This window comes from Cynocephalus volans, chromosome X (assembly GCF_027409185.1).
Source record: "Cynocephalus volans isolate mCynVol1 chromosome X, mCynVol1.pri, whole genome shotgun sequence".
Taxonomy (NCBI): Eukaryota; Metazoa; Chordata; class Mammalia; order Dermoptera; family Cynocephalidae; genus Cynocephalus; species Cynocephalus volans.
The window spans coordinates 118,437,922-118,464,956 of NC_084478.1; the positions used below are offsets into that span (position 1 = coordinate 118,437,922).

Genomic DNA, 27,035 nt, shown 5'->3' on the forward strand with positions numbered 1-27,035 from the left:
AAAATTATGACTGTTCTGCAGTCTAGATCACAACTGAGTCTCAAGACCAAAGAGAGAAATGAATAACTTACCAGGTGGGCCTGATGGGCCTGGTGGACCTGGCGGGCCTGGCAAACCATCTCTGCCAGGGAGGCCAGCTGCTCCATTTGTGGTACGGCCTGGGTTTCCCTGGTCCCCCTTCAGGCCTGGAAATCCCTGAGGTCCTAGTTCACCTGGAACACCTGGAAGGATAAGCCCACACAAAAATGCTCATGATATCACTCTACTCTTCAGGGGTATTCCAGTTATCTTGGTGCTGGGGCCAACTGTACCTCTTCCTAGTGGCTGCTTTAAAAGCACAGGTGCCTTTACAGAGGCCCATCTCCAAGGAATTTAGAAACTAGTAACTTTAAAAGTAATGTCTGAGGCTTTGTATCTGGGACATCACTGCCTCCCAGGCTCTGGCATGCTCTTTTTCCACCTGCCACTACAGAACGACATAAGGGTGCACCCCTCTGATGATTGGCTCAAGGGTGTCACCCATAGGATCCTCGGACAATCATGCCTGAGTTAAGTCAAGAGTGAGGGTCTAGGCACAGATTTTCCTCTGGACTTTTTTAGACCCTCTTGGCAAGCATCAGCTGGGATGGCACATCCACAGAAGAGTGATAGGGCTCCAGCAGCCCAAACCAGGGTCCCTCTGGTTTCTGCAAACCTCAGTGAAAGTCTGGGATTGCCTGTTCAGCTATGGTACATTATTTAAGCCAAAGAAAAGCTGCTCACCCAGACCCTATTCCTGTTTACATTAGCCTTGGGCTGGCAGTAGGGAATCTACTGTAGTCGACCTTTCCTTTGACTTTGGCTAGGTGTGTGCTCAGACCCAGAGGTATAGAAGAAGATGCTGGGAACCAGAGCGGATAGAGGACTGATCTATGCAGGAGATGGGTTAGTTTGCTTCACCTGGTAAAGCTGGGAAGCCAGGAACCCCAGAAGGGCCATGCAGGCCTGGGATGCCTTCATCTCCTTTAAGGCCTGGGAGGCCTGGCTCACCGGGGTCTCCAGGATAACCTGGCATTGCAGCAAAAAGAAAAAAAAAAGCAGTAAACAAACACAGAGGAAGCCCACAAATGCCACAATATGCTCAAGAAGAGATGCAGGGAGCTGTTCTGGGGTTAGATGTGCCTTTCTTGTCCTTGCCAGGTCATCCAGATGCTAATGGTCTCGGGTGATAATGGACCTAGAGGAGCCAAAGCTCCACTAGCGTTCAGAGCTGGTTTGGCCAAGGCTGGCCTTCATGATAAGTTCTGGTAAATACTAGGAAGGCTCTTCTACCACTACTAATCTGCTGTAATGCCTCAAATGTCCACTATTTGGGTTAAGATGTTGAAGTCCACTATTTATGTTATACACATAGGTTTGCTGGGGGTAAAACACAGGAAGTCACTGTCAACTATTAATACCAGACACGGCATGGGCCTGAGAGGATAAAAGAAGAATGGGTGAGTTAGGAGACCCAGGTGGAAGAGGCACTATAGTAGAAGACTTTGGTCAAACAAGAAATAGCTGGAGACACTGGGCATCTGCATCTCAGGAGAGGGCAAAAGGAAGAGTTGGGCACACATAATAACTATGACAAGGAGAGATGAAGACAAACTTTCTAAGCATCATACTGTTGAGGGCTCTCAGCCACTTGTTCCCTTAGCCAAAGATACTTTTCCATGTCCTGTGAAATCCTCAAGCTCAAGCATGCGTGGGATCATCTACGTGAGACCCTGCATGTCCCAGAGTATTGGGGTGAAGTCAACCCAGCTGGGAAGGATATTAATACTTCCCTAAGCATCACCAGGAGAACCATTTTTACCAAATACAGGCCCAGACTGACCCCAATCCTAGTCTTGGTAGACCCAACACAAAAATGGGCTGCTTGTCTTGGCTTCTCTGCCCAAGGGATTGGAGTTACTTCATTCCCCAAGCTCAGGACCCACAAGGGTCCCTTGGGAGTGTCGGATGTAGAAGCAATCCAGTGGCTAACAAAGTATCCTTTTAACAACTACAGGTGATATAGAATTTAACTCCTTGTCTTTTCTTCTCTACTCAAATCAACGAAAAGTTGCACCTGGGATCACAGCACCATCCATATCGATGAAAATGTCTGGGCCTGGCAGGCCAGTGCCACCTTTTTCACCCTGCAGAGGTTAAATACATTAAACACAAATATTTCTGTGCCCTCAACACAAAAGATCTATGTGCTCTCAAAGCCAACCCCCAGGAAATTGAAAAGTTCCTCCTTCTGTAACCCCTGATAATCCCTGATTTCCAGGGTCAACTAGTCTGTAGGTTAAATTCAAAGTTCAATAAATTTAAGATGAAGGTGACATGAAGCAGGCAAGAGGCCTGACACTCATTTGCAAACCTGTCAAGGACAAGGGATCCCAATTTTATTTTGCAGCCCTACTCAAGGACAATCTGTTTGTGGGTCTGAGAAATATATCACAGGCATAGACAACATGGTTGGACCCAAGAGCTGCTAAAGAGGGAGCAGAGTTTCAACTTTTTTTCTACCCTCAGCAGGCCTAGGACTCTGCTACTGTTACACTCTATTAGTTGATGAGGACAGGCAGAATTTTCCTCTGGACTTTTTTAGACCCTCTTGAGAGTCCTAATTCTCCCCAAAGAGGTACTCAGGTACCAGAAGCAGATACAGTGGCATATCCAGGGTGGGGTGGTGGGAGTTGACTGCACCTGGAATCCAATAAGGGGATTCATTGTCTGTAGAGGATTTAAAAACAATAAGAAAATCTGAAAGGTAGCAATTCTACACAATGTCAGTAATAAAATATTCCTCCTCTTAGGGACAGACTCACTCCCACCAGCCCCCACCCCTTAGTTTACCACTGATCAAGTAGTATCTAAGGAATGCTCATCAGTTTTGTGTGTTCAAAGTAAGTTGTGTACATTTCTTGAGAATACTGACATCTAAAACATCAAAATATTTAAAACACTTCATCTTTTATGTTGGCATTTTGGGAGGTGAAGACTCTTCCACCTCCCAAACCCTGGATTTTTACTTCCCAACAATATTACCTTAATTCCTGGAAGTCCATTAAGCCCGGGGAACCCTGGGGAGCCCTTTTTGCCCTGTGACAGAAACACAGTTACTACTGAATTTAAAACATAAGAGCATGAGAGAGGCTGGTCTTTGAATTAGGCCAGGGCAAATGGCACAGGGATCTTGGCTAGCATTCCAGGGTATGTATAGCTTTTAACTGATTCTGGAAGCTGTGAAGTCTTTCAGAAGGCAGTATGGCACTAGGCAGCTAACTTCCACATTTGGAAATACAAGGGCCACAAGGCCAGAGATGGATACAAGGAGGCTGGCCTTGCTAGACCCTGATAATGTGCCAAAGATGTATGACCACATCATGGCATGGCAAGGAACCAAACTTGACAATTGATACCCATTTTCTTGGGTGAAAACAAAAGAAGCTAAGATTATACCAGTAAAAGGGAAGTGGACTGTTTGCCTTATAAGAAATGTCTCCCTTTGGCCATGCTGAGTTAAGCAAGGGGGTCTTTTAATTAGGATTTTATACATCAAGGCTTTAATGATATTAACCAAAATACCTGTTTCCCTGGAGGGCCTTCTACTCCCTCTGAACCCATGGGACCCTGCAAAGAGAATAGCCACACCTTAGAAAGATTAATAATAGCCCACACTAGAAAAAGCTGCTAGACTTAACATAACAAAGCTATCCTACTGAGTTCAGGATTTAGCGGCTCCTAAAATCAGGTAAGAGAATGTTCCCTAGGCCGGGCTTAATGACTTCTTTCTAAGCACTAATCCATCAGGCTGAATAGCCACATGGAGCATTCTTTAAGAACTAAATAAATGGAAACATTTTAAGTAGTCAGTGGAATTTGGTAGAAGGGCTGGGTGGTATTATACTTAGTCTGCATTAGTTCCAAGCCAGGGGATTTTTAAATAGAGTACGGGAGGGCCTCTTGTCTTTCGCCCCAAATGCTTTCTTTGTAGGTGATTATGCGTTTTCAAGACAAGGGGGAAGGAAAAGTAGAGAAAGAAATGGCAGGGTAAGGGATGAATATTGCTAAATAGTTAAAAGACTCTTAAATTTCATGGCAAACTAAAAACACAATTCTCTAAACTGTTACTTCTTTAAGGCTAAGGTTGGCCAACTGCTTATAGCTCAAGACCTAAGTGCTTGAAGCTAGGAATTAGAGAGTCTAATAGTTATCTCTCCATTTGAAGTAAGACTATTATTGGAAACTGTTGACTCCAAACATCACTTACTATATTCTAGAACTTCCCAGGCTTGTTTCTGTTCTGTGATGATTGCACTTGGCCCTTTTCTTCCATTCCTGAGCCACTCCCCTGCCCACATTCCCTCGGAATAGAATGGAACGAAAGCAAGACAACTCTTACATCATTCTTTAGCCCAGAAGATAATTATGCATGAGGGCAAGGAGAGTAAATAGGCTGAGGAGCCACCTAGAGTAAGGATACATCATTCCTTATTCAAGGGAGCCACTCAGTCAAGGGAATGGGGCTGAGTGGAGAGGAGGAGGTCTTAGGAACCTGCCAGAGGGTTGAGGAAGAGAAACAAGAGAAGCTTAGGTGGCTATTAAGTTACATTACATAAAGAAGCAAAAAGGAAAGAAAATGGACCAAGTGACTTGACAGATCCAGGCAAGCAACATTCCAGGTTCATACCCTAGGTCCTGGCAAACCGGGAATTCCCTTTTCTCCCTTTTCTCCAATAGTTCCAAAGTCCTAAAGCAAGAAAGAAAGCACATGTTATAACATTTACTTTCTCATAGGTCTCCTGGCTCCATCCAAAGCAAGGAGGTAATTTCAAACCAGCTCTGTACTAGAAGGAAGAGTTTTTCCCCTTTAGAGACATGATGACTGTGTCATCCTTCTCAGTGGGAAAGAGTATTTCTGTGTAGGCATGGATAGGCATGGTCTGGAACCCTGCAACTCCTATACTGGGACTGTAGGGCTCTTGCCTGGCCCTAGGAGCACTCCAATGGGAACTGAGATGGTCTCCAATCCGTCTTGTTCTGCTCATAGGAGGTGAGGACTTGCAGCCATGGGGTATGACATGGGGATTCTCTAGGGACAAGCAGGGATCCAAGAAGCAGAGTGAGTGAGAGAGAGCTTCCTCCCCTTTGGGCCCAAGGCTAACATCCAGGCCTGAAGATACAGAAGAGTTCATTAACGAAGTGGATAATGACTTTCGTGGAAAACTGAACTGAGGCCATTTTGTTGTTGTTTAAAATTGTACTTTTGGGAGTATAGATTTTGACAGACAATATTTAGGTCTATTGTGAGAGTGAAGGAGGCAGTGAAGCTTTCTCAAATTAAGCTTGAGAAGAATGCTAAATGTTGTGGCAGATCTCCTGTTGTCCCCTTGATGTGACCTGGCTCAGCTGGTATGAGGGCACTGCTCCAATCCCACTTGTAGCTCTTTCTTCCTCTTACATACTCAATGCATTCCCATGGGTACTGAAAGCTCTCCCTTGGTTTTCTAGGCCCAAAGGTTTTGTTTTTATTTCTTTAAAATGAGTTGTTCTATTGTCTGTTTATAGGGGGCCGGGAGGGGGGATTCTGTGAAGGGTCCAATTGAAAGTAGGCTTTGGTTCTCATTTGCCTTTTCTCTTTTCGACATCTGTAGCTATGTGTCAAATAGCCAGCCCTCATGATGAATAGAATTTCTAATTTGAAGGGCCCGTGGGTCAAACCGAATGCAAACTTATTTGAAATCTTAGTTTTCCTGCATCTCAAATAGGAAACCAAGGCATACTGCCACCTGGTGGAAGGTGTCTATCGGCTTCTGCCATCGAACTCTTCAGGCAGTCTTCCCTGACCTGTCCTGTGAAAGCTCTGCATAGTCCACACTGCCCTGAACCCTTAAAGTGCCAAGATTGGTTGTACGTGAAAGTTTTGTAAGCAGAAGTCCTATATCAGTCTGTACCCCTTCCAGGCATATTACTGCAGCCTGAACACATACAAAGTGGCCCAGCAAATACTTGTTGAATTGAATGGAATAATGACCCAGAGAAAAAACTTGCAAAAGGTGAAAGAAAGAATGTCCAGAAACTGTCTCATGCCCCCCACCTATTTTGCCCACAGTTATAAATACAAGAGGGCCTTGTACTCCTTCTTCAAAAGCAAAAATAGCTTCTGGATTCTTGCTTTCTCAGAGAGGGGGTCTGGGAGCTTGTGCTATACTTTAAACAAAAATAAATACATGAAAAAATGTAAAAAAAAAAACCTAAAAGAAGGATATTTTGTGTGTGGGGGTTAGAGCCAATAAGAGATAAAAGGCTTGGCAAGACACTATGCTGTAGGCTCAGCCTGTCTCCCAGTGCAGGGAGGCACTGTACAGGGATCCTGCTGAACAAGCTGTTCTAGAAGATGTCCTGGGACCCGTCCCATCAGCCCTTGCGAGGGTGTGCAACCGCTTCTCCCACGTCCCTACTCACCCATGGCCCAGAATGCCTCATTAGCACACTAGCTGAGCTGTTTCCTCCTGGTGCTTTTGATTCTGAGGAGGCTCAATGGAAGGAGAACCCCACCTACCCAGCAGTTAGCTCAGATCCACTCACTAGATCCCTCAGGATTTGCCAGTTTCCGCTCCTCTCCCTCCCCTCATCTCTCCCATTTTGCCTTCCCCTGTGTTTGCGGGTCCCTTGGTTAGAGGGTACATGGGTATATGATTCCCTCTGACAACCTCCACGGGAGGACCTGTAACCTACAAGTGTGAGTATGCTGCTGCGGACAGAGGGATAAAGTGAGGGAGGCTGAGACTGAGCCAGAAAATCAAGGATGTCTGGTCAGTGCAGAGGGGGCAAGAGAAAGAAAGTGAGGCACATATCTGTCACGTTGGGCACTTTGTCTTTTGCAAAGATTTGGGCTCAGATGGGAAGGAAACAAATGGTTAAAGGGAACATTTTGGATTCCCGAGAGATTTCCGTCCTCTGCTCTGCCTTGTTTTTCAGCGAGCATGGATAATTGAAAGCCGATGTGAAGGCTTTAGATCTGAGTAGTGTGTTTCCTCTGAGAAGCCCAGAGTATCTCAAATATGTTACCATCTTTCTCTGCACAAGTTTTCTGTTAGGCGGCCTACAAGGTATCTATGAATATTCCCATTGAACAGAGATATTAGGACAGAAGGAGTTACATGATTTGGCCAGGGTCACACACTGAATCTGTGCCAAAATGGGCTGAGAACTCTGGTTTCTTGATTCTTACCCTATGAAAATATGCTGTTCTGTGTAAAGGGAGGTATTTTCCAGCTTTGATATCCTTACAACTGGGGTTTCCATGTTTCAGCTCACACTGAAACACTGGAAATACTGAACATGGTACTGCAATTTATCATCGTGCATTGTTGTCAGTCAGTCTCTCTTTCTTTTACAGGCTAAAGGGGAGTGGGTTGAAATTGCCCCAGGGGAAATCCTCTGAGGTCAAACGTGGAAGGGAAGGGGAGGGAGGGAGCGTGAGCCAGTGAACCCAATAACACCAGAGATCATAAAATCTGTTCTTAAGCGATTTAGAGATGAAAACACTGCCACCACTGTGACTAGAACAAACCGGACTGTAGGGGGCAGTATGGTATGGGAGAAAAGCCCTGATTTAGCTGGAATTCAAAAAAGCTGAATTTCAATCTCAGCTGTGCTAATAACTAGCTATGTAACTCTGGACAAGTCTCTTCATCCGTTCATGCTCTGGTTTCCTCGTCAGTACGAGAGGGATAAGCCTGGCTCAACTTGCTTACCTCACAGGGATGAGGCCGGGGAATAGCATCTACGTGAAGTGCTCTATGAAGAAGGGTGCAAACCTTATTCCCAAACCCCCTTGCAAAGTACTTTATACCTGTGCTATCCAATAGAAATATAATGTCAGCTACTATGTTATTTTCAATTTTTTAGTAGCCACATTAAAAAAGTAAAACAAACAGATAAGATTAATTTTAATGACCTATTTTATTTAACCAAATATAAATATCATTTTAACATTGAAGTAAAAATTGTTACTGAGCTATTTTAGATTTTTTTTTATATACTAAGTTTCTGAAATCCAGTGTGTATTTTACACTTACAGTACATCTCATTTTAGACCAGTCACATTTCAAAGGCTCAACAGCCACACATGGCTAGTGGTTATCTTATTGGACAACAGAGCTTTATACTTTGTAAAGAAACTTCACAGACATTGTTAGTTGGGCCTCAAAAGAGCAGGTATAACTATTGCCATATTATGGATATACAGAGAGGTTCAGCAACTTGTCCTATTCTTTGAACTGGAGCTGGGTCTAAAGTCTGGGTGTTCTGTCACCAACACCAAGGTTTTCTTCCTTTCTGATTCATTAGATACAGAACTGATTAAAGTCAAGAACATTGAACAGATGATTAGGCCCCTTTGTTCCTATGGAGTAATAGGAATCATCATGGGAGCAACCTACGACTGTTGTGTTACTACTGGCTCTTGTGTTACTGTCTCTGTGCTACTGGCTCTGCTTTCGGGCCACTTAGAGAGATCCAAAGTATTTCAAAGTACTGTAGAGAAGGACGGTAGTCATCTATCCCCACTGTGCCAGCAAGCATGGGCAGGCCTAGACATCTTTGATTCATCCATTTCCCTTGTGATCCCTACCCCCAGTCCATGAATATCTTGTCAGCTACTGCTTCAAAACACATCTTGCAATTTAAGAGACAAATCAACCGAATATAATGTATTGGTGTAGTTTGGGTTCTCACTCAAACAAGGTAACTGTAAAATATATATATATATGAATTTGTGGGACAACCATAAACTTAGATTCTTCCTTGTTAACTGATATTAAGTAATTACTGATAATTAATTGCTGCTGATGATATTGTCACTATGTTTTTAAAGGTTCTTTTAGAAATACTGAGATATTATGATGAAATGATATATCTTATTTGCTTCAGATGGGCCATGAGTTGCTAATTGTTGAAGCTGGCTGATGGGACACAGGAGGATCATTATGCCCTTCTCTGCTTTGTATGTTTGAAATGTTCCATAATACAAAGTTTAACATTTTTACATTTTCAATTAATCCACTTCTTTCCATTTCCACTGCTATCACCGTAGTACAAGCCACCACCACCGTCTCTCACCTGGACTTCTGCAATAGCCTTTGTGTTTGCCCACCCCCCCCCACCTCCAGCCAGAGTGACCTTAAAAATGCAAGTCAGAATGGCTTCCCATTACACTTAAAATAAAAGCCACATTGAACCTACGAAGGCGGCCATGATCTGGCTCCAACTTCTCTGCTTGTTTCTTGAGCTTGCTCAGTTGGTTCCACCCAATCACCTTCTTCCTGTTCCTCAAATGTGCTGAGGTTTTTCCAACCTCAAGGTCTCAGCACTCCTTCTGATCTTCATGTGACTTTCTCCCTCGTTCTATGCAGGGCTCAGCTCACACCTCCCTTAGAGAGGCCCTTCTTGACCACTCTGTCCCAAGTAGCCCCCATTCACACTCCATCACTTTAACCTATTTTTATCTTCTACTATCACCACTATATAAACTTGTTATTGATTCATCTGTTTACTTGTTTATTGTCTACCTCATCCATCACTCCCCCCATTAAAATGTAATCTCAAGGACAGGGACTTTTATACTTAATTACTGTTGTAGCCTCCAAGTTGAGCAGAATGCCTGACACATAGGAGCCCTCAAAAGGTATTTATATGTTAAATGAAAGAATCTAAGCTAGAAAGGCAGATAAGAAAGAGAAGATAGGATTACTAAGATTATCTATCATTTACTGAAAAATTGATAAGTGCCAGGCATATATATACTAAGCCTTTTCCTTGCACGTTATCTCACTTACTCCTCATAACCACCCCCATCATTATCCCTTTTTTTTGAAGGTTAGAAAACTAAGACTCAGAAAAGTTAAAAAAAACTTGTCCAAGTTCCCATAGTTAGAAACTGGTGAAACCAGAAGTCAAGCCTAGGTGTGTTTTAACTCTAGAGCTTGAACTACTAGCCTCTAAGATACACAGCCTCATGGAGAACCATGGTAATGTCCCCATGGGTTCGAGAAACAAGAATTAAATGCCTTCCAATAATGAAAATGGTGGCATTCTCTGCAATAACCATGGGGAGAAGTGTTCCTGTTATCCTTCTATTACTACAGCTTTTGCCCAATCAGACCCTAGAGTACATGCTGACGAAACAGGGAGACTTACCGGGAAGCCTGAACGGATACTTATGCCTGGAAAACCCTTAGGCCCTGGTTCACCCTGGAAAAATCAACCAAAGCTTAGTGAGTAGCAGCAGGAAGCAGTGAACATAAAGGAGGATGGCTCCCTCAAAGTACCTGGACTGAGGAGTGGGGAATCAATGGGGTGTCAAGATTGAGGCACCAAAGAGCAGTACAGATTCTCCAGGTTCCCTGACTAGTGGCTGTACCAGAATGATTTAATTTCGGGAGCTCTTTGAGGTGTGGGAAGAACCAAGGCCTATGAATCTCAAATGCTCAGGCTAACTGGGAGACAGAAAGCCTGGTTATCTATTCTCTTTGTAGTGGAAGAACAAATTACAGGATGTAAGGAAATCGGTGGTTTTGGGAAAGGGTAACAATTACAATTTGGATAGGGACACACAACATTCTAATTTTTCTTTCCCTGATATGGTAATTTATCTTTTATGTGCCATGAAAGGGCTCCTGAAGGTTTAGAATGATCAGGGAAGCAATTTCTCATATGTTCCCAGACTGTTCCCAAATTAATGGTTACTTTCTATAAACCTGGAGGGGTCTGGAGCTATTGCTTTCACAAAGATAAAATTAAAGAAATGGGGCTAAACACATTCCCCTGCCTGGGTCTCTTGGCCATGGAAACAGAATCACAAAATTTAAAGGAATCCCAGGAAGGAAGGGAATATAGGTTGCTGAAAGATATCTGCACACCTTAACAACATACAGCCATTCAAACACAACCATGTACATAGTATACACTCACTCACATTAAAATACAGATTATAGGATATCTCAGTTAAATGGGTCTACAGCTTAAGCCTTGGCAGTTCAGGTCAGGTGAATTAGGGCATCTATTTCCACTTAGTAACAGTATTTCCTATTTTCAGGGTCAAGTTTTTTTTTTTTTGTCTTTTTCGTGACCGGCACTCAGCCAGTGAGTGCACCGGCCATTCCTATATAGGATCCGAACCCACGGCGGTAGCGTCGCCGCGCTCCCAGCGCAGCACTCTCCCAAGTGCGCCACGGGCTCGGCCCCAGGGTCAAGTTTTGAGGGCAAATAACTTCCTCAAAAAGATAACTCAAAAGCAACCATATATATACCCTATGTGTTCTGTCACAGTGATTTGGGGACAACCTAAGTATTGAGAGGGTTAGGAGTTAGGAGGAAAAAACCCCAACTATTTAATGTTTGTTTTAAGTTATTCAGCATATTAAAAATTGAATCTGCAAAACTGAAACAGAGAAAATAGCACTTAAGCAAATACTCAGAAATCCAGGCACACTCATACCTACACATCACATAACAGACTCAGTCTTTTTAGAAACTTTCACAAGGGACAAAACAAAGAAGGCTTTCATCCTCACTTCCAAACAAAAATCCATTGCTCAGAACCTTCTATTCTTCCAGTATAGTCTGGTTATTACAATTGAATTTTAGTTTTAATAAGAAATGTTTATTAATTTTTCCTGTTCTTAAATGTTCACTACCTTGGATCCTTTCTTTCCTTTGGGAAATCCCATGAATTCGAGTTCCCCAGTAGATGGTGGAGGTCCTGGAGGGCCAGGGGGTCCAACATCCCCCTGTAAGATCAAAGGGAACATCAAGCAATGTGTAAACCACACAGACCATTTTCCAGAGTGTGGGTTTGTCCTCTGGATGCAATTCACAAAGAAACTGTCCATTACTGTGGCTTCTTCACCCTTGCCGCAGTAAGGAAACAAAATGCTCATTGCCAAGGGATGAGAAGAATTATAAGCCTGACCAAGTGCATTTTGTGCCAGCACTACAGAGGGAAGCAAGATGGATGAAAGGTTCATGGTGTGATGGTCATGCATGAGAGGGTGCTCAGAAGAGAGCCAAAAAGGGGTTTGATCAAGGTGAAGGACTACTTCTTGCCAACAATGACCACACTCTAATTGGTCCAAATCTTGCCAAGAGTACAAGCAGAGGCAGTGAAGTCTGTGTTGGGACATTGGAAGCTGGAGTTGCTCCTTCAGAAAGTAGTGCAATTTACAAGAGACAGCCATGAGGCATGGGGAGGGCAAGCTCCCAGCCCCGTTTGAAACTCCCAAATCACCATACAATTTATACAAAGGAAATGAGGGAAGAAGAGAAATAAAAGAGAATGGTGAAAGAGAGGTTAAGGAATAAAGATAGAGGAGAGAGAGAGAGAAAGAGAGAGAGAGAGAGAGAGAGAAACAGAAGAGGAAGAGGGGGAGAGGAGGAAGGACGAAGGGAAGGGGGAAGCAGAGAAAAGACAAGGTGACAGAATATACAAAGCACCAGGGAAATACCCAGGTGGAAGGAACAGAAGGAATATATTTCAAGAAAGTATATTTGTAATACATACACACTTCACAGGTAGGAAGCAGGGAGAGGCTAATATTTTGAAGGAAAAAGAACTGCAACAGCTTCTGCGTGGTACGTGCACATGCAGCCCTTAAGGGATCCCACCAGAGGATCTATGTGGGTTGGGAAACAAAGAACCAAATCCCCTTACACAAGCAGGCACATGTGTGTAAGTAGAGATATTTCTCAGAGCATAAGGAATACAGATTATATTTTCCAAACTCTGTTTACCTTGACTCCTTTTTCTCCTTGGAAACCTAACCCCATATTCCCCTGGGGCACAGGGGTGCAGGGAGAAAAAAAAAAATCAATTACTAAACGAGCTCCAGGAACTTAAATTGGAATGCAGTTTTTTCACTAGAAAGTAGGTTTAACCAAACCAGTATCTCTCTGGGGAAACCATAGTACTTAGGGATAGGAGGCAAAATGACCCAAGACAAAGTATACTTACATCAGGACCGGGGAAACCAGGGGGGCCTGGAGGACCCTGGATTAAAAAAATAAAGAAAAGAGTTAGCACTTGTTCATTTCAGTCAAAAAGAACATGGTCATGTTGAGAGTCACTGGGGATAAGCCCCCCTCCCCACTTAGTGTAGCCTGGCTTTAATATAGCAGATTCTAGCTTCCTCTCTAATGGTTTCTTTTTATCTCCTTTGAAATTTCCCAGATTGACCTGGTAACCACATTCATGCTAAGGTAGTAAAGACTTCATGTGTCATTCCTCCCAACAGGCTAGAAATTTTTAGATAATGATCTTTGGTGAAGCTAAGCCAAAATAACCAGAGGTAAGGTTTCACGCACTGGAGAGCACAATCTGGGGACAGGGCCTTCCCAGAAGCACACAGATGTCTGGCTATGCTCTTTCTATACCAGTGATGGCAAATAGTTTGGTATCAGAAAGACAGGTAGGTAGAACTGTCCAAGGAGCAGTGTTCAGAAGGATTTTGAAACTTCCTTGGTGTTCAGGATGGATGATGGTGGTGGTGGTATGATTAATTAGCAACATCTGTCATGGGTGAGGGAGTGGAAGGTGGCAATAGATGTGTCAGGGTCTGCCATCCTTGGGCTATGCTTTAAGGTGAGCTAGACCAGGAGGCTTTAGAGGCATAGACTGGGCAGTCAGAAAGGCTCTGATAAAAAAGACAGCTAATAGCTCCTAGCAAAAGCATGCTTCACTTTAATCCTCCAAGAACGCAGGTTGTCTTTCTCCACTAGGAGGACCTAAATTACACTGGCTCACATTTAACCCATGGCATGGTAGGGAAAATAGTCATGTGAATGTTATGATCATATATTAGGCTTAAGTTAGTCTTACTTGCAATCCTGGTGTTCCTATGGGTCCTACAGCTCCAGGAGATCCAGGTGCTCCTTGTGGGCCCTAGAGAAGCAAGTTTTTATGGAGGTCAAAAAGCAAGACAGTTTCCCAAGAAAAATGAAAATATACATGTCCACAAGAACTGTACAAGAATGTTGATAGCAACTTTATTCATAATAGTAAAAAACTTGAAACATCCCAGGTGTCCACTGACACAAGGATGGATAAATAAACTGTGATACATTCATACAGTGAAATAGCCAATTACTGATATATGAAACAATGTGAATGAATCTCAGAAGCATTGTGCTAAGTGAAAGAAGCCAGACCCAAAAGGTTCCATGTTATATTATTCCTTTTATACAAGGTTCTAGAACAGGTAAAAACGGATCTATAATGGAGAAAAATCAGAATGATGGCTGCCTGTGGAGTGGGCTGGGGGCAGGGATTGACTGGGAAGGGGCAGGAGAGAACTTTCTGAGGTGATAGTAATGTTCTATACCTTAATACTTGTAGAGGTTTGGGTTATACAGGACTATGCATTTGTCAAAATTCAGCAAATGTACATTTAAGATGTGTGTATTTCATTGCATGTGAATTTTATATAGAAAGAAAAACTGGAAACAAATATTGAACTCTAATGATAGTCAGGCTTTAGTATTTAGGAGTATGTGTACTGTTATCTGCAATTTACATTGAAATGCATCAAAAATAGGATGGATTGTTGGACAGATGGAGGGATGGATAAATGGACAGAAGTGGGATAAAGCAAGTATGCTAAAATATTAATGGTATGGGTGTTCGCTGCAACATTCATTCAACTTTGCTCTATATCTAAAATATTTCCTATCAAAGTGTTGTAGAAAAGAATATTTTGACAAAATAAAATAAAATAAAATAAAAAAACAATAAAAACTAGAAAATAAAAATTTTGGAAGTAAGCTAGAAAACATTTTGATAAATGTTTGAAACCAAAATAAAATTGCATTTTATGTAAAAAAAAAAAAAAGAAAAACTTAAAAAAGAAAGCAAAACAGTTACATTAATATCAGATAAAGTAGACTTCGAGACAAAGAATATTACCAGAGACAAAGAGGGGGTATTTCATAATGATAAAATAAGTCAATTCATCAAGAGGACATAACAATCTTAGATTGCTTCAAAATATGTGGAGCGAAAACTGACATAACTGCAAGGAGAAATAGACATATCTGCAATTATGGTTGGAGATTTTAACAACCCTCCCTCAGTAAAATAGAACTAGACCAAAAATCAGCCCAGACACAGAAGATCCAAACAACATTATCAACTACCTTGACATAATGGATTTTTTTTAGGTGATTATACCCAACAACAGCTGAATACATATTTTCTTCACGTGCATATGGAACATTCACCAAGACAGACCATATGCTGGCCCATAAAACTAACCTCCACACATTTAAAAGGATTGAAATCACAGAGTGTGCACTCAAATTGCCGTGAAATCAAAGTAGAAATCAATAATAAAAAGATATCTGGAAAGTTGCCTAATATTTGGAAATGAAACAACACACTTCTACATATTCTGTGGGTCAAGGAAAAAAAAAATCAGAAGGGAAATTAGAAAAAGTTCTGAACTGACTAACAACAATACTAAAAGCAAGACAGTGAAATCTCAAGAGAAAGATAGTATGGAGAAATGTCTGGCCCAGTTGCAACGGGGCAGCAGGAATAAGGTGCTATGTGCCTAGGCAGGGGATGGAGAGGATAAGAGAAGTAGGGACTTAGACAGGAGGAAGACAAAGGAGGGGTTCAAAGGTTACCCAGAAATGAATGATAGTATGAACATTGCTTTGAAAATGATTAACCTGTGGTCTCCTTACTGATCACAAATCTCTTATTCGGCCACCAAACATGCTCTCCCCAAACTGAGGTGGATTATATGTCATGCCTGGGTATGTGGAAAAACACTGTAACTTTGTGGGCAGGGAAATGAATCCCTAAGAGAAGGTATGCAGCATGTACACTGGATGTTATTCTACAGATATAATGAGCACACCATCTAAGCTAATTCTGTTTAGCTGTAGGGGACCTGTATGGCACTGGTCCATACTCATCCTTGTTTTCCTGTGTGCTTGCACACATCCTGTTTCTTGCCTACCTTTTTTTCCATTACTCTATTTAGAAAGCCTCCTCCCACTGCCAGCTAGTGTAAACACCACCCACACTTCTCAGAAGCTGCCTTCACTCTCTTAGATATAAAGTCTCCCATGATGTATCCTTAGGTGAACAGTATCTTTTCCTCTAAGCTGCTGGGGAATACTCATGCTACATTCCTACTAGTTTTTCACATCCTTGGGGGCAGGGACTCTGTCTACATTGCTTCAGGGATCACTCGGCACTTTGCTGATAGTAAGTGTTCAATATCTGTTGAGGGCTGAAAAAAGAAAGGAAGGGAAGAAGGAAGGAAGAAAGGGAGGAAGGAAAGAAGAAAGAAAGGGCTTTTTTTAGCTACTTCAAAAGAAAGTGATGACAACGTGGAATCTGGAAGAAAGAAAAAGCTCTTATTAATACAACTCACAGCCTTTTATGGACTCACTATTATCAAAAAAGTCCCTAAAAGGAATTTCTGTATGGAACACCTTTTAAAGAAGTGTGTTCTACTTTTGTTTTACCCACAGCACTGAACACACAGAAGACACTTAATAAATGCTTGCTGATGAAAAGCAAAATACTTTCCTAATACATCCCAGGGAATTCGTAGGTCCCTGGCCTAAAGTGTGAAAGTCTGCCTGTTGTGCAAGTTGAGGTAGACAGTTCATGCTCTCAGTACCTTCTCATCTGGAACATGTCAATAACGTGATTTACTCTACCTCAGCTCTCTAGATTCTCTCTGCGAAGGTCTATAACGACCTTTAAACACCATAGAGAAGGATGAAAAGGCATCATCAGCATCTGTTGACTAAACACTGAGAGCTCAACACATAAGTAAAAACTTACAGTGATTCCATCCAGTCCGGGCAGGCCAGGATCCCCCTGAGAAACAAACAAAAGCAGGACACTGAAAAGATTAATAAATTAAGCCTATGGTATATCAGACAACTAACTGAAGATTCATGGGGATAAAAACACATCATGAAGCTTGGGCCCCCTCTGTCAAGTTCTCGTGTTTTAAATAATGCATGAATTGGACATGTTCAGCCATTTACTTTTTTTCCCTAAGAAAAAATCTGGTCTCCAGAAGACAAATATTACAGCCTTGGCTGAACAGGATTTCATATTTTGCTTGGATTAATTAATTTTCACCTTTGCTAGGAACTTATCAATTAGAAACTGCTTCTGCGGGCTGGTGATTTTCCTGCTCTTTTTTGTAGGAAAGCAAAGCTACTTTCCTGTGTGCCTTCATCCCCAGAGAATCTGTGCCCATATGTATACAATGCAAATCAGACATTTCAAGGGAAAATCAGCAGAGCATACAGTCTCTGATTACATTTTAATTACTTTGCAGCATCTTAAATCACCGCATGAATGTGTAATATAACCATCTTGTGGAAATTGCTGTGTTCCACTGGATCTGGGGCCTCTTTGATTCTTGGCAAAACTATTTAATCAATGTTTGCTAAGACAATAGCCATCTTTTGACACCTGCTAGTCTTACCCTACTTGGCTTATGGTCAAAAATCAGTTTTCTGTAGCATGGAAAGAGTATAGCTTGCGTTTTTAGCTCTTTGGTGAACTGGCTGTGTGACTCTGTGCAAGTCACATAGCCTCAGTATACCTCAGTTTTTCTCACTGTAAAATGAGCAGTATGAATCTGACCATCATGAGGTCTTTCCCAACTCAAACATTCTATTTTCTGCTATGGCACTTATAGTCAAGGGCCCAAACCCTGGGTCTTCTCCAATTCTCCAGCTACCCATTCCCATCACTGTCTTTCAAAGCGATTCCCCATGTCCCTGGATCTGTGAATCAACAGAAGACAGAAAAGTGCCATCAATTAGCCAAGTGAGCTTGGTGCATGTTCCCCTTGGATGTTGGAAATGCAGATTCCCATATGCGACCAGGGCAATGACCGGCTCCTTTCCCACTCTGCAAGGGAATCATTCAGATCCGGGGTTTACTGAAGCCCCACAGGATATGAGGCAGTATACACTAAGTGTACAGTCACAAGAATATAGAAGATTCTTGTCAATTCTGGGAAGAGACGAAAGTTTCCAGCCAGCTGCAGAGCTGATGGGCAATTTCTGCAGATATCCTGGGGCCCAGCTAGGGTAATGGGTTGGTGTGCAGAGACAGAGAAGGGTGGGGCCAGGATTTTGGGCTGGTGGCCATGCTGAGATGGGCAGAGACATACATGGCTTCAAACCAAGGTATATAGACATCAAGGATCCTAAAGTAGACAAAAGGTATCTTCCATCAGGAAATGTCTTTGCTTGTCAAAGAAAATGATACCCATGCAAACTGTTTGCTGATCTGTCTCTTATTTTTGGTGTAGATCCTACACAGCAAATCTCTTTGACAGAATAGTTGCAAACATTTCTGTCAATGTTTCCACCACAAAAAGCTCTGGATCCTTTTAAATCCAGCTTGGTTTGCCCCTTAAATAGAGACACAGATGCTAGTTCTGGAAATGCTTTTATTGGAGGTGGGGCCCAATCCTGGCTTACAGCGTACTGAGCTGTCTGCCTTAGAGGCTCTTACCTTCATTCCTTTGAAACTACCTGGAGCAAAGACAGATTCACCTTTAGAACCTTTCTGACCAGGAAGACCCTGAGTAAAATAATAAGAAAAACTTGTGAAGAAATGCACACACACATAGTTTTGTTAATAGCGTGATTTGATCAGATACAGGATAGAACAGCAGAGCCTGAAATTTTGTGGCTTATTCTATGGCTGAATTGGCTGTGCTAAGGGGCAAAGCAGATCCCCTGTGCAGGTGCTGTGCCCCAAAGTTGTATACCCATTCTCCCAAGTCAGAGGTCTGTAAAGGGATGGGGTTAGAAAGTAGAAGACTTTACATCTATTCAGACTACTGGTCTGAACAACCACATACAATTCATAAGCCTAGCGTTCACTACCCTACCCCTCACAGGTATAAGTAACTGACAGCGCCTTTGTCTAGGACACAGGTCAGCAAAATTTTTCTGTAAAGAACCACATATTAAATAATTTAGGCTTTGTGGGTTGGGTCACATCTGGGCTCCGTCCCATATTCTTCTTCTTTATTAAATCTTTAAATATGTAAAAACAGGCTACAGGGCAAGGGCCACGTGGACCTGTTTGTAAACCCCCGGTCTAAAAGTTTTCCGCAAAACCACCCTCATCTTGTGCTTCTACCACACTTCAGCTTTAATACCTGTCTAAGAGGCTGGTATATCTCACCGTTAACATGGAAAACAGCTCAAAGTACCCAGCCCCCGTCTTTCAACCAGATTTTCTGCTGTCTCAGTGTCAGATGCTGGCTGATATCTGCTAGAGTTTGTCCTACTGGGGAAAATCAATGTCTCTACACATAAGAGGAAGTCAGAATTAGTATTGGGGGTAGGCCTAAGCTTTGGGGACTGAAGCGTTGATTGAATGATAGATTCTTTGAGCACAGGGATCACTGGTATAATAAAGGACAATGTGGTCCCAGAAGCATAAACCAGTGTCCTTTTATTAACACTCCTGTTTCCCCTTATTCTCATGGCCATTACTCCCTTCAAAGAAGCCTCAAAGAAGCCAATTGAATGGACATCCGGTTGGTATTCAGCAGGGAGTAAGGTTTGGTTTAGTAAAATATAGGCCCAAGTTCCTATTTAGGCTTAAGGTGAGGTCTCTTATTTTATTTTATTTTTTTTGTCTGTCAGGGGATGTTTATTACCTCAAGATTTCTTTTCTCCCTCTTGGGGGCGGCATTTCCTTGCTTTGCTGGATTTCCATTCTCAACACAGAAGTGTTTTGTTCTCCTCCCCTGTTGCCATGGCAATGTTTGAAGGCCTTTGTGACTCACACGGCCATGATAGGCATACATCCTTCTCTACCCCTGCCCCCCACCCTGCTGCATATTGGTTTGGTCCTTAGATGTCAATGTCCTTTATGCCAATCTGGGCTTGTGCTTTGTCTGTCTGTCTCACTTTCTCACACATATGCCCACACCCACAACCTGGTCACTGAAGGCAATGGTGCTGTTCTTCCAGTGATGTGCCAATTAATTCATGTAGCTATGAAGTCTTTCTAATGAATGGTGTGATTTCTAGTTAAATATCTCACATAAGTACCCTCATTAGTTTAGGTTGTTTCAAGTGAAGTTAAGAATGGGCTTGAAATATGTTATTTTTCTTTTTCCAGCCACGTGTAAAATCAGCTTTTCAAGGACATGGTATCTACTAGAGATCCTTTAGATCCAAATATCTGAGTTCTGCCTGCATGAATGAAATTAAATAAAAGTGGTGACACCGGAATCTAATAAGTATCTTTTTTTTTTTGACCGGTAAGGGGATAGCAACCGTCGGCACGGTGTTGACCGCACCATGCTCAGCCAGTGAGCGCACTGGCCATCCCTATACAGGATCCCGTGGCCTTGGTGCTACCAGTGCCACACTCTCCCGAGTGAGCCACGGGGCCGGCCCGGTATCCAATAAGTATCTTATCCATTCCATAACCAAGGGTTATGATGTGTGTGTGTGTGTGGGGAGGGGGGGCAAGCTCTGTCACTGTAGAGTAGGGTTTCTCAATCTCAGCACTATTGATGCTTTGGGCCAAATGATTCCTTAATGTTGGGGGTGGGGGCAGGCTGTCCCGTGCCAGTAGCACATCTCTAGTTGTTATACCTAAAAATATCAATAATAATTGCCAAGTGTCTCCTGAGGGGCAAAATCATCCCTGGTTAAGAACCACTGGCATCGACCAAGCTTGACAAGCCCTTTGGTTATAGTTAGTGCTTCCATGATCCCATATAAACTTTCCAAGCACTTCCCAATATCATCTGATGTGGGAAAATGTCAAATAGTCCAAGTGTGTATTTTGTTCTGAAATTTACTACAGACTTTTCACAATCTTGTCAACTCTAAAAGCAGCATTAAAAAAAAAACAAAGGCAACCCTAAGTAGTGTAGCATGTGTACACCCCCCTGCAACTGGTATTCTTCTTTAGACTTTTACTGTTGGTGCTAACAGCATAGATTCCTGCATTAGACAAGGGACTGCAGTGGCTGCCCCACAGAAGCTTAATGAGGTTTCCAGAGAGGCAGAAAAAGGGCACACTTGAAGGCAAGCAAAGTCATTTGAAACAGAGTGCAAAGATCTGGCAGCATACGGGTGGCCCGAGAAGCCCAGGATAGCCATCAGGGCCTGGAAAACCAACAGCTCCTTGAGTTCCATTACAGCCATCCAGGCCAGGTGGACCTCTGGGGCCTGGCTGTCCAGGGTGGCCCTGTTCAAAAAGAAAAGAAGTGATCAAGTTAGCCACAGTACTGTCAGCTACTCTGAAAAGCTCCACAATGAAAAGCCAAGAATGCTGCTAAACTGTGGCTCCTTGTCCACACCCTCTGCCCTATCACATATGCTCTCATATATTTCCTTTATACTCAGGTTATGTGTCTAATCACAGCTCAATTTCACCCCTCCCAAAAGGATCAATGCTTTAATAAGATCCAAGCTAAAACCAAAAAGATCAAGCATAAACAGATGGGATACTCAGGGTGCTGCAACTTCACCTTCTCTGGATACAAAGATGTACTAAAGTGGGGCTTAGTGTCTGCTACCAGCAGGGAACCATGCCAGGCCCCGGGATTCCTAAGACCAGACAGAACCGGGGAGGCCTGGCATGACTTTCTTTATTGGAATCTCTGCATAGGAAATGATGCTGGATTTTGGTCAACAGAGCAAAAGCAGTTCCCACAGCACCTCCTCTCCTGAAAGCTGCCTAGCCAAAAATAAGCAAGGCCTGCAAGAATCACACTTTCAATATCTTTTTGTCATCATCATATGTCAGGCCATTGCTTCAGTTAGAGAACTGTATCTTCTCTTCTCCATACTTGCTACGGATGCAGTTGTTTTGCTGGGAAATAAGTAATCATTCTCATAAAGTTTATCTGAATTCACTAATTTTCTAGAGTTGGATTTCCTTGGTACATAGAGTCTACCTTTTTCTAAGGAATATATCTTTTTAAAACTATCAAAGGCTGGTTGTGTGGTGGGCATGGAGCAAAGAGATGACCAGAAAGGCCAGAAATCTGGACATGTCAATAAGAAGTAGATTCCCACCCACCCCTAAACACGCTTTTTAAAGCCAAGTATATATATTTAATGATTTGAGGGAAATATGCCATGTGTTCAAAAATGAACTTTTCAAATTATTAGAGGAAACAATCTTTGGTCAAATTCTTATAGAGAAAATGCTCTGTATAATTTCTGAAAAATGCTCTGTTTCATTTCCATTGTTGCTATAGTTGTTGGAAGTAGACAGACTGTTAATACAAAAGTGTGTCTGCACTACTGGATTCATAGACTGCTAAGTCCAGAGGAGGATCAATAAACTTGTCTTTGCGTTAAACTTCCTGTGTAGTTGCACTGAGGAGACCAAGGCAGCTTACTAGAGTCCTCAACTTTTTATTACCAACTGGAATGGTTATGCTTCTTTACCCTGAAGATCCACACTATACCTTGCCCAGATCTGTGTCTTGAGAGGCTGGCCTCTATGGACTGTACCACCTAGGCTCCCTTTCCTTCTGTCTCCCAGTTGTATTTTGCCACTGAGAGACACAGGCTGGAGATTGCAGCAGGAGGAGAAAGGACACAGGTTATTTATTTCTGCCATTTCCTCCTTCCCTGTCTACATTTCTGGCAATGGACACATTTCTCTAAGTCTTAACTCCTGTTGGGCAACAGCTATTCCATTGCTCCTGGTCTCACTAGGTTCCAGTATTACCATTTTATTCTCCCCTCCCCCACCTTCTGGCCTAGAGGTGCTAACAGCTTTGAGTTCCTTCACCATCCATTGTTGTTTCCCTTAATCCTGCGTACATCCTTTAAATATATCCTTTATTCACTCTATGCAGTTAAACCCTTCATAAAGTGTCTGTTTCCTGCTGGGATCCTGATTACCACTGTAAAATTTCCCAGCCAACCTTGCTAGGGGTTATCTCTCAGCTGGGTAACAGGGATAAAGTTAAGGCAAGACAGCATGCTGGCTCAGTACCAGGGATTTTCCTTACTCCTAGGACCTTGATTCTGTTTGACACCAAAACCTGTGTCTGGATTCTTACCCTTCAGTATCCACATTTTTTACTTGGGCCCAATCTTTCTCTAGTTTTCTCACCTGAACTCCTGATATCTCCTACCTGTGGGATTTCAGGGATACCTGTTTACTCTTTCCTAACTTAGCTGATTTCTCTGGAGTTAACCTCTGATCTCTGACTCAGACCTGTAAGCCCTTTTGCATCCTGCTGACCCTGCAGGATGGAGGATAAAGTGTGCTTTGAGCCAGTCAGACCTGAGCTCCCATCCCAGCTTTGCTACTCCCCAGCTAGAACCTCAGTTCTCTCATCTGTAAAATGGAGATGAATAATACCTACTTTTTAGGGTTGTTGTCAACATTAAAAATGAATGATGCCTATCCCACTGGGCTATGGTTAAAATTAAGTAAGACTAGATTCACTAATTAGGAGCTCAATAAATGATAAGTCTTCTTCCAGGCACGACAGGAAGGATAACCCACAGGGCCGAGCTCTACCTCCTCTTGATTCTCAGTACCACAACTTCTGGCACATTGCCCTTTCTGGTTATTGCTAGTGATTTTACATATGTGTTTGCCAACTCTTCAAGAACATGTAGCTCTTTGAGGAAGGAAACTATGGTTCTATATAGCCATAGGGACTGAGCACACAGAATAGAATAGAATAGAAGGATCTGCTGTATTCCAGAAAAGCAATGTTCCTCAGAATCCAGTTTCAAAGGAAAAGTTTCCACTTGGTGAGTGCTATGTGTTCACTCTGAGGATATAAATCTAGTGTGGTCATTTACAAGTCTCTAGGCAGGGAAATGTTTGAAATTGACTCCATGGAAAAAGCTAAATATAAATTGCAAACGACAACTTGACAACCTTTGCTCTCAACTTATTTGAACTGAAAACATTTGATAAACATACATTTCTTATGGGTGCCAACAGCCCTACCTCACAGGCAGGATATCATTAAAAGTCACAGCCCCAACCATCCCTAATCGACATTGTTCTGATGTTGAATATCTTAATGAATGCTCGTTTGTTCACTCTCTCAATTGGTTGCTATGCCCCTTAGAGCAAAGACTTGGATTATCATGAAATGGCTACTAGCCCACTCATGTTAAAATTGTCTATATGATAGCAAAAATGGAGTTTGGGGACCAAAACCAGTGACACATGTGTTAATGATTAGTCAACATGAAGAGAGGAACCAGATCTGATCTGGTAGTGATCCAGTGTTGGAGAAGCAAATTGCTTAATATGTGTTGCTGAAAGTTGAGCAAAATAATTAGTCTGACTGGGCCTATGGTGTCTGTGTTTTCCTCTGTCTGAGGGAGTCCTGCCAGTCTTAGAAGTGTTGCTTTTATAGACCCTAGGGATTGGAATCAGCCCCCCAAATATTTTTAGAGTTCCTACTATATGTTGAATTCAGCCCTGGGCCTCTGGGGCTTCTGAGAGGAGCAGAAGACATAATCTGTGTGTTCAAAAGCTAGATGAGACTATCACATAAGACAATTAATAAATACCATGGGGCTGTATGTAATGAGGAGCTTGAGTGTGGAACAGATACGAAGGACTCCTGGGAGATTACAGATGGAAGCAAGAGGTAAGCACTGAACAGAAGATGCTCAATAAATACTTCTTGAAAACCTGGAAGAGAGGGAAAGAACAAGGCAGAAGGATTTCATGGAGTAATGAGGCTTGGAGCCTGAAGCTTGAGTAATCAAAAGTCAAAAGAGAACACATGCAACCTTTGGTGAAGGGAAGGGCCAAGGAAGGGGGGACTTCTATGGGAGCAGCAAGCTCATTTGGAGGAGTGTGGACAGCCGCAACTCATTCCCCCAAGCAATGCAGCCCCAAAGACAAGCGATCAATTCCTGCAAACTCTAGGGCTCTCTTGGCCACAAGTTAGAGGTAGAAGTGTCCAGCTGGACTCTGGGGGCAGGATCCGGCTCAGAACTGGAAACAGCCTCAGCCTCACAGGATTCGCTTCCTTCCAGCTCCCATTAGAAAGAGGCTGCAGGAGAAAGGGCATACTAACACTGCAAGCTCCAAACTGCCACTCATCTCTGGCAAAGCCAGGTCCACAGGCTGAATGGAAGAGGCTGCCTCAGTTTTCTAGTTTCCCTCACCCACCGGCTCCCGGAAGATACACAGTCTGAGAGAAGACTCTAGCTAAAGCGGCCACAGGAACACAGCCATAAGAAAACAGCAGTGGGAATACTGTGAATTTCATGTAATGCAGTCGAGCTGACAGCTCTTTGTTACTCTATGACAGGGGAGGCCTGACACAATCCACTACAGGAAAAAGGCTGTTTCGGAAACACATTTGGTTGGTTTTCATAAGGGTGATTGACTGAGCGATAATGATGAGCAAGAATGCTAGATTATTGACTCACTAAGTCAAGGACTTGAAATCTGGTAATTTTGTTTCCTTCCTTACATTTTTCCCAGGAACATTCTGGATTTAAAAAAAATTTTGATGAAATATTTTGTTGCATATCTTCTGGAGCTATCTATTGGTCTTTTGATTGGCCTCTGTGTTTGTCTTCAGCACATTGCTTTCCTTATGGCTTTGATTTAATAAGAATCCTTGGTATTAAAAAAATAATGCCAGGGGATGTCATAAAAAGATGGCCAACCCCATCCACTTATTTTTCCATTGGCCTATTTCTGGGCATTTCCCAGACTCTGCAGTTGAATAAAATGCAAAAATTTGATGGCTAACTTGTTGATACATGTAATAAACACAAGGTAAGTGAGCCTTCTCTTCTCCAAATCCACAGAGGTCTACTAGATCCAGGGCGAAAATGGAGCAGATGATAATACTTTTGAGGGCAGAGGCATATGCTCCCTCTACATCCACATAGTAGAGTGCTAGCACATAGCAGGTGCTCAAGAAATACCTGTATATTGGCACAAAGAGATTTGAATCTCCTTCACTGATACTAGATGATTACGTAGCATAACACAAGAAGCTGTTAGGTCTAGGGCTTCCCAAACTGGGCTTTGATAAGGTTCAGAAGAACCCCTTAGAGGTTGTTGGAAGGATAAAACCAGGCTCTAGGACCTCCCTCAATTGGAGGAGCTGCATTTTTTTGTTGTTGCTGTTGCTCTATATGCTGAGCTTCCACACAAGATATTGTTTTTTCCTTAAACAAGATTGAAAACCCCCTGCTGTGGACAGACACAGCCCAGGCTAAGGATTAAATATACAGAGAAGTGGCAAGAGACAAAACTAAAAGGTGATAGCCAGTAAGTTCCAAATATTGTATTTCAAAGGCTGGTGAAGTGTTACCATGAAATCTCTAGTGGTGGGAAAAAATGGGGATATAGGACAGAAATGGAGAGACTAAGGGATTGGGCTGGATGGAATGGGAAAAGAAAATGACTGCAAGCTTCAAATCCCCCATTTATCTTCAGCAAAGCAGAGGTCCACAGGATAAATGGAATAGACTGCCTTCAAGTGATCTTTGGAGTAGTCACTTTGTAAAAACGAAAGGGAAATTCACTCTGAAATGAGGTAAGAGTGAAGAGAACAAATTACTGGAATAAAATGTATCAAGATACGCTAAGGATTTTTCTACCTAATCTCGTGTCCCTTGTTAATTTTCTTACAAGTAGTATGTATATGCTCTAATGTGGCTCTGTCTTTATACTTTAGAGCCAGTCCCTATCTCCAATCAAAGCTCCCCTCAATGCACAAGACCTAACTAATTTTGGTTAAGATATTGAAAATTTCTTATAGCTATACATGTCCCTCCACCTTTCAACCATCTGACTTGAATCCAAGGGTAACTGTGTGTGACCACTTGTATCTTCAAACCTCACCCCACAAATCTCAACACTTGACCCTGAACGTGCTTGCATGAGACAAAATGTTGCTAAGGCCAAAGTGCCTGAGCTATGAGGCAGAACCTAGAAGATGATATTAGAAATGCTTTTGTGGACA

General features: G+C 42.5%; 1 protein-coding gene across 1 annotated transcript in view; it reads right to left on the bottom strand.

Annotated features, from left to right (window-relative positions):
• COL4A6 (collagen type IV alpha 6 chain) overlaps positions 1 to 27,035 on the bottom strand; it is an 87,785-nt gene that overhangs the window by 31,804 nt on the left and 28,946 nt on the right. Inside the window, exons 4-17 of the mRNA XM_063084862.1 lie at positions 21,176 to 21,292; positions 18,581 to 18,649; positions 16,880 to 16,915; positions 13,898 to 13,960; positions 13,034 to 13,069; positions 12,814 to 12,855; positions 11,721 to 11,813; positions 10,222 to 10,275; positions 4,709 to 4,768; positions 3,604 to 3,648; positions 3,064 to 3,117; positions 2,096 to 2,165; positions 940 to 1,047; positions 72 to 221 (exon numbers count right to left, since the gene is read on the bottom strand). Of these exons, the coding sequence (XP_062940932.1) occupies positions 72 to 221; positions 940 to 1,047; positions 2,096 to 2,165; positions 3,064 to 3,117; positions 3,604 to 3,648; positions 4,709 to 4,768; positions 10,222 to 10,275; positions 11,721 to 11,813; positions 12,814 to 12,855; positions 13,034 to 13,069; positions 13,898 to 13,960; positions 16,880 to 16,915; positions 18,581 to 18,649; positions 21,176 to 21,292 (997 nt within the window). The remainder of the gene's footprint in view (positions 1 to 71; positions 222 to 939; positions 1,048 to 2,095; positions 2,166 to 3,063; positions 3,118 to 3,603; positions 3,649 to 4,708; positions 4,769 to 10,221; positions 10,276 to 11,720; positions 11,814 to 12,813; positions 12,856 to 13,033; positions 13,070 to 13,897; positions 13,961 to 16,879; positions 16,916 to 18,580; positions 18,650 to 21,175; positions 21,293 to 27,035) is intronic.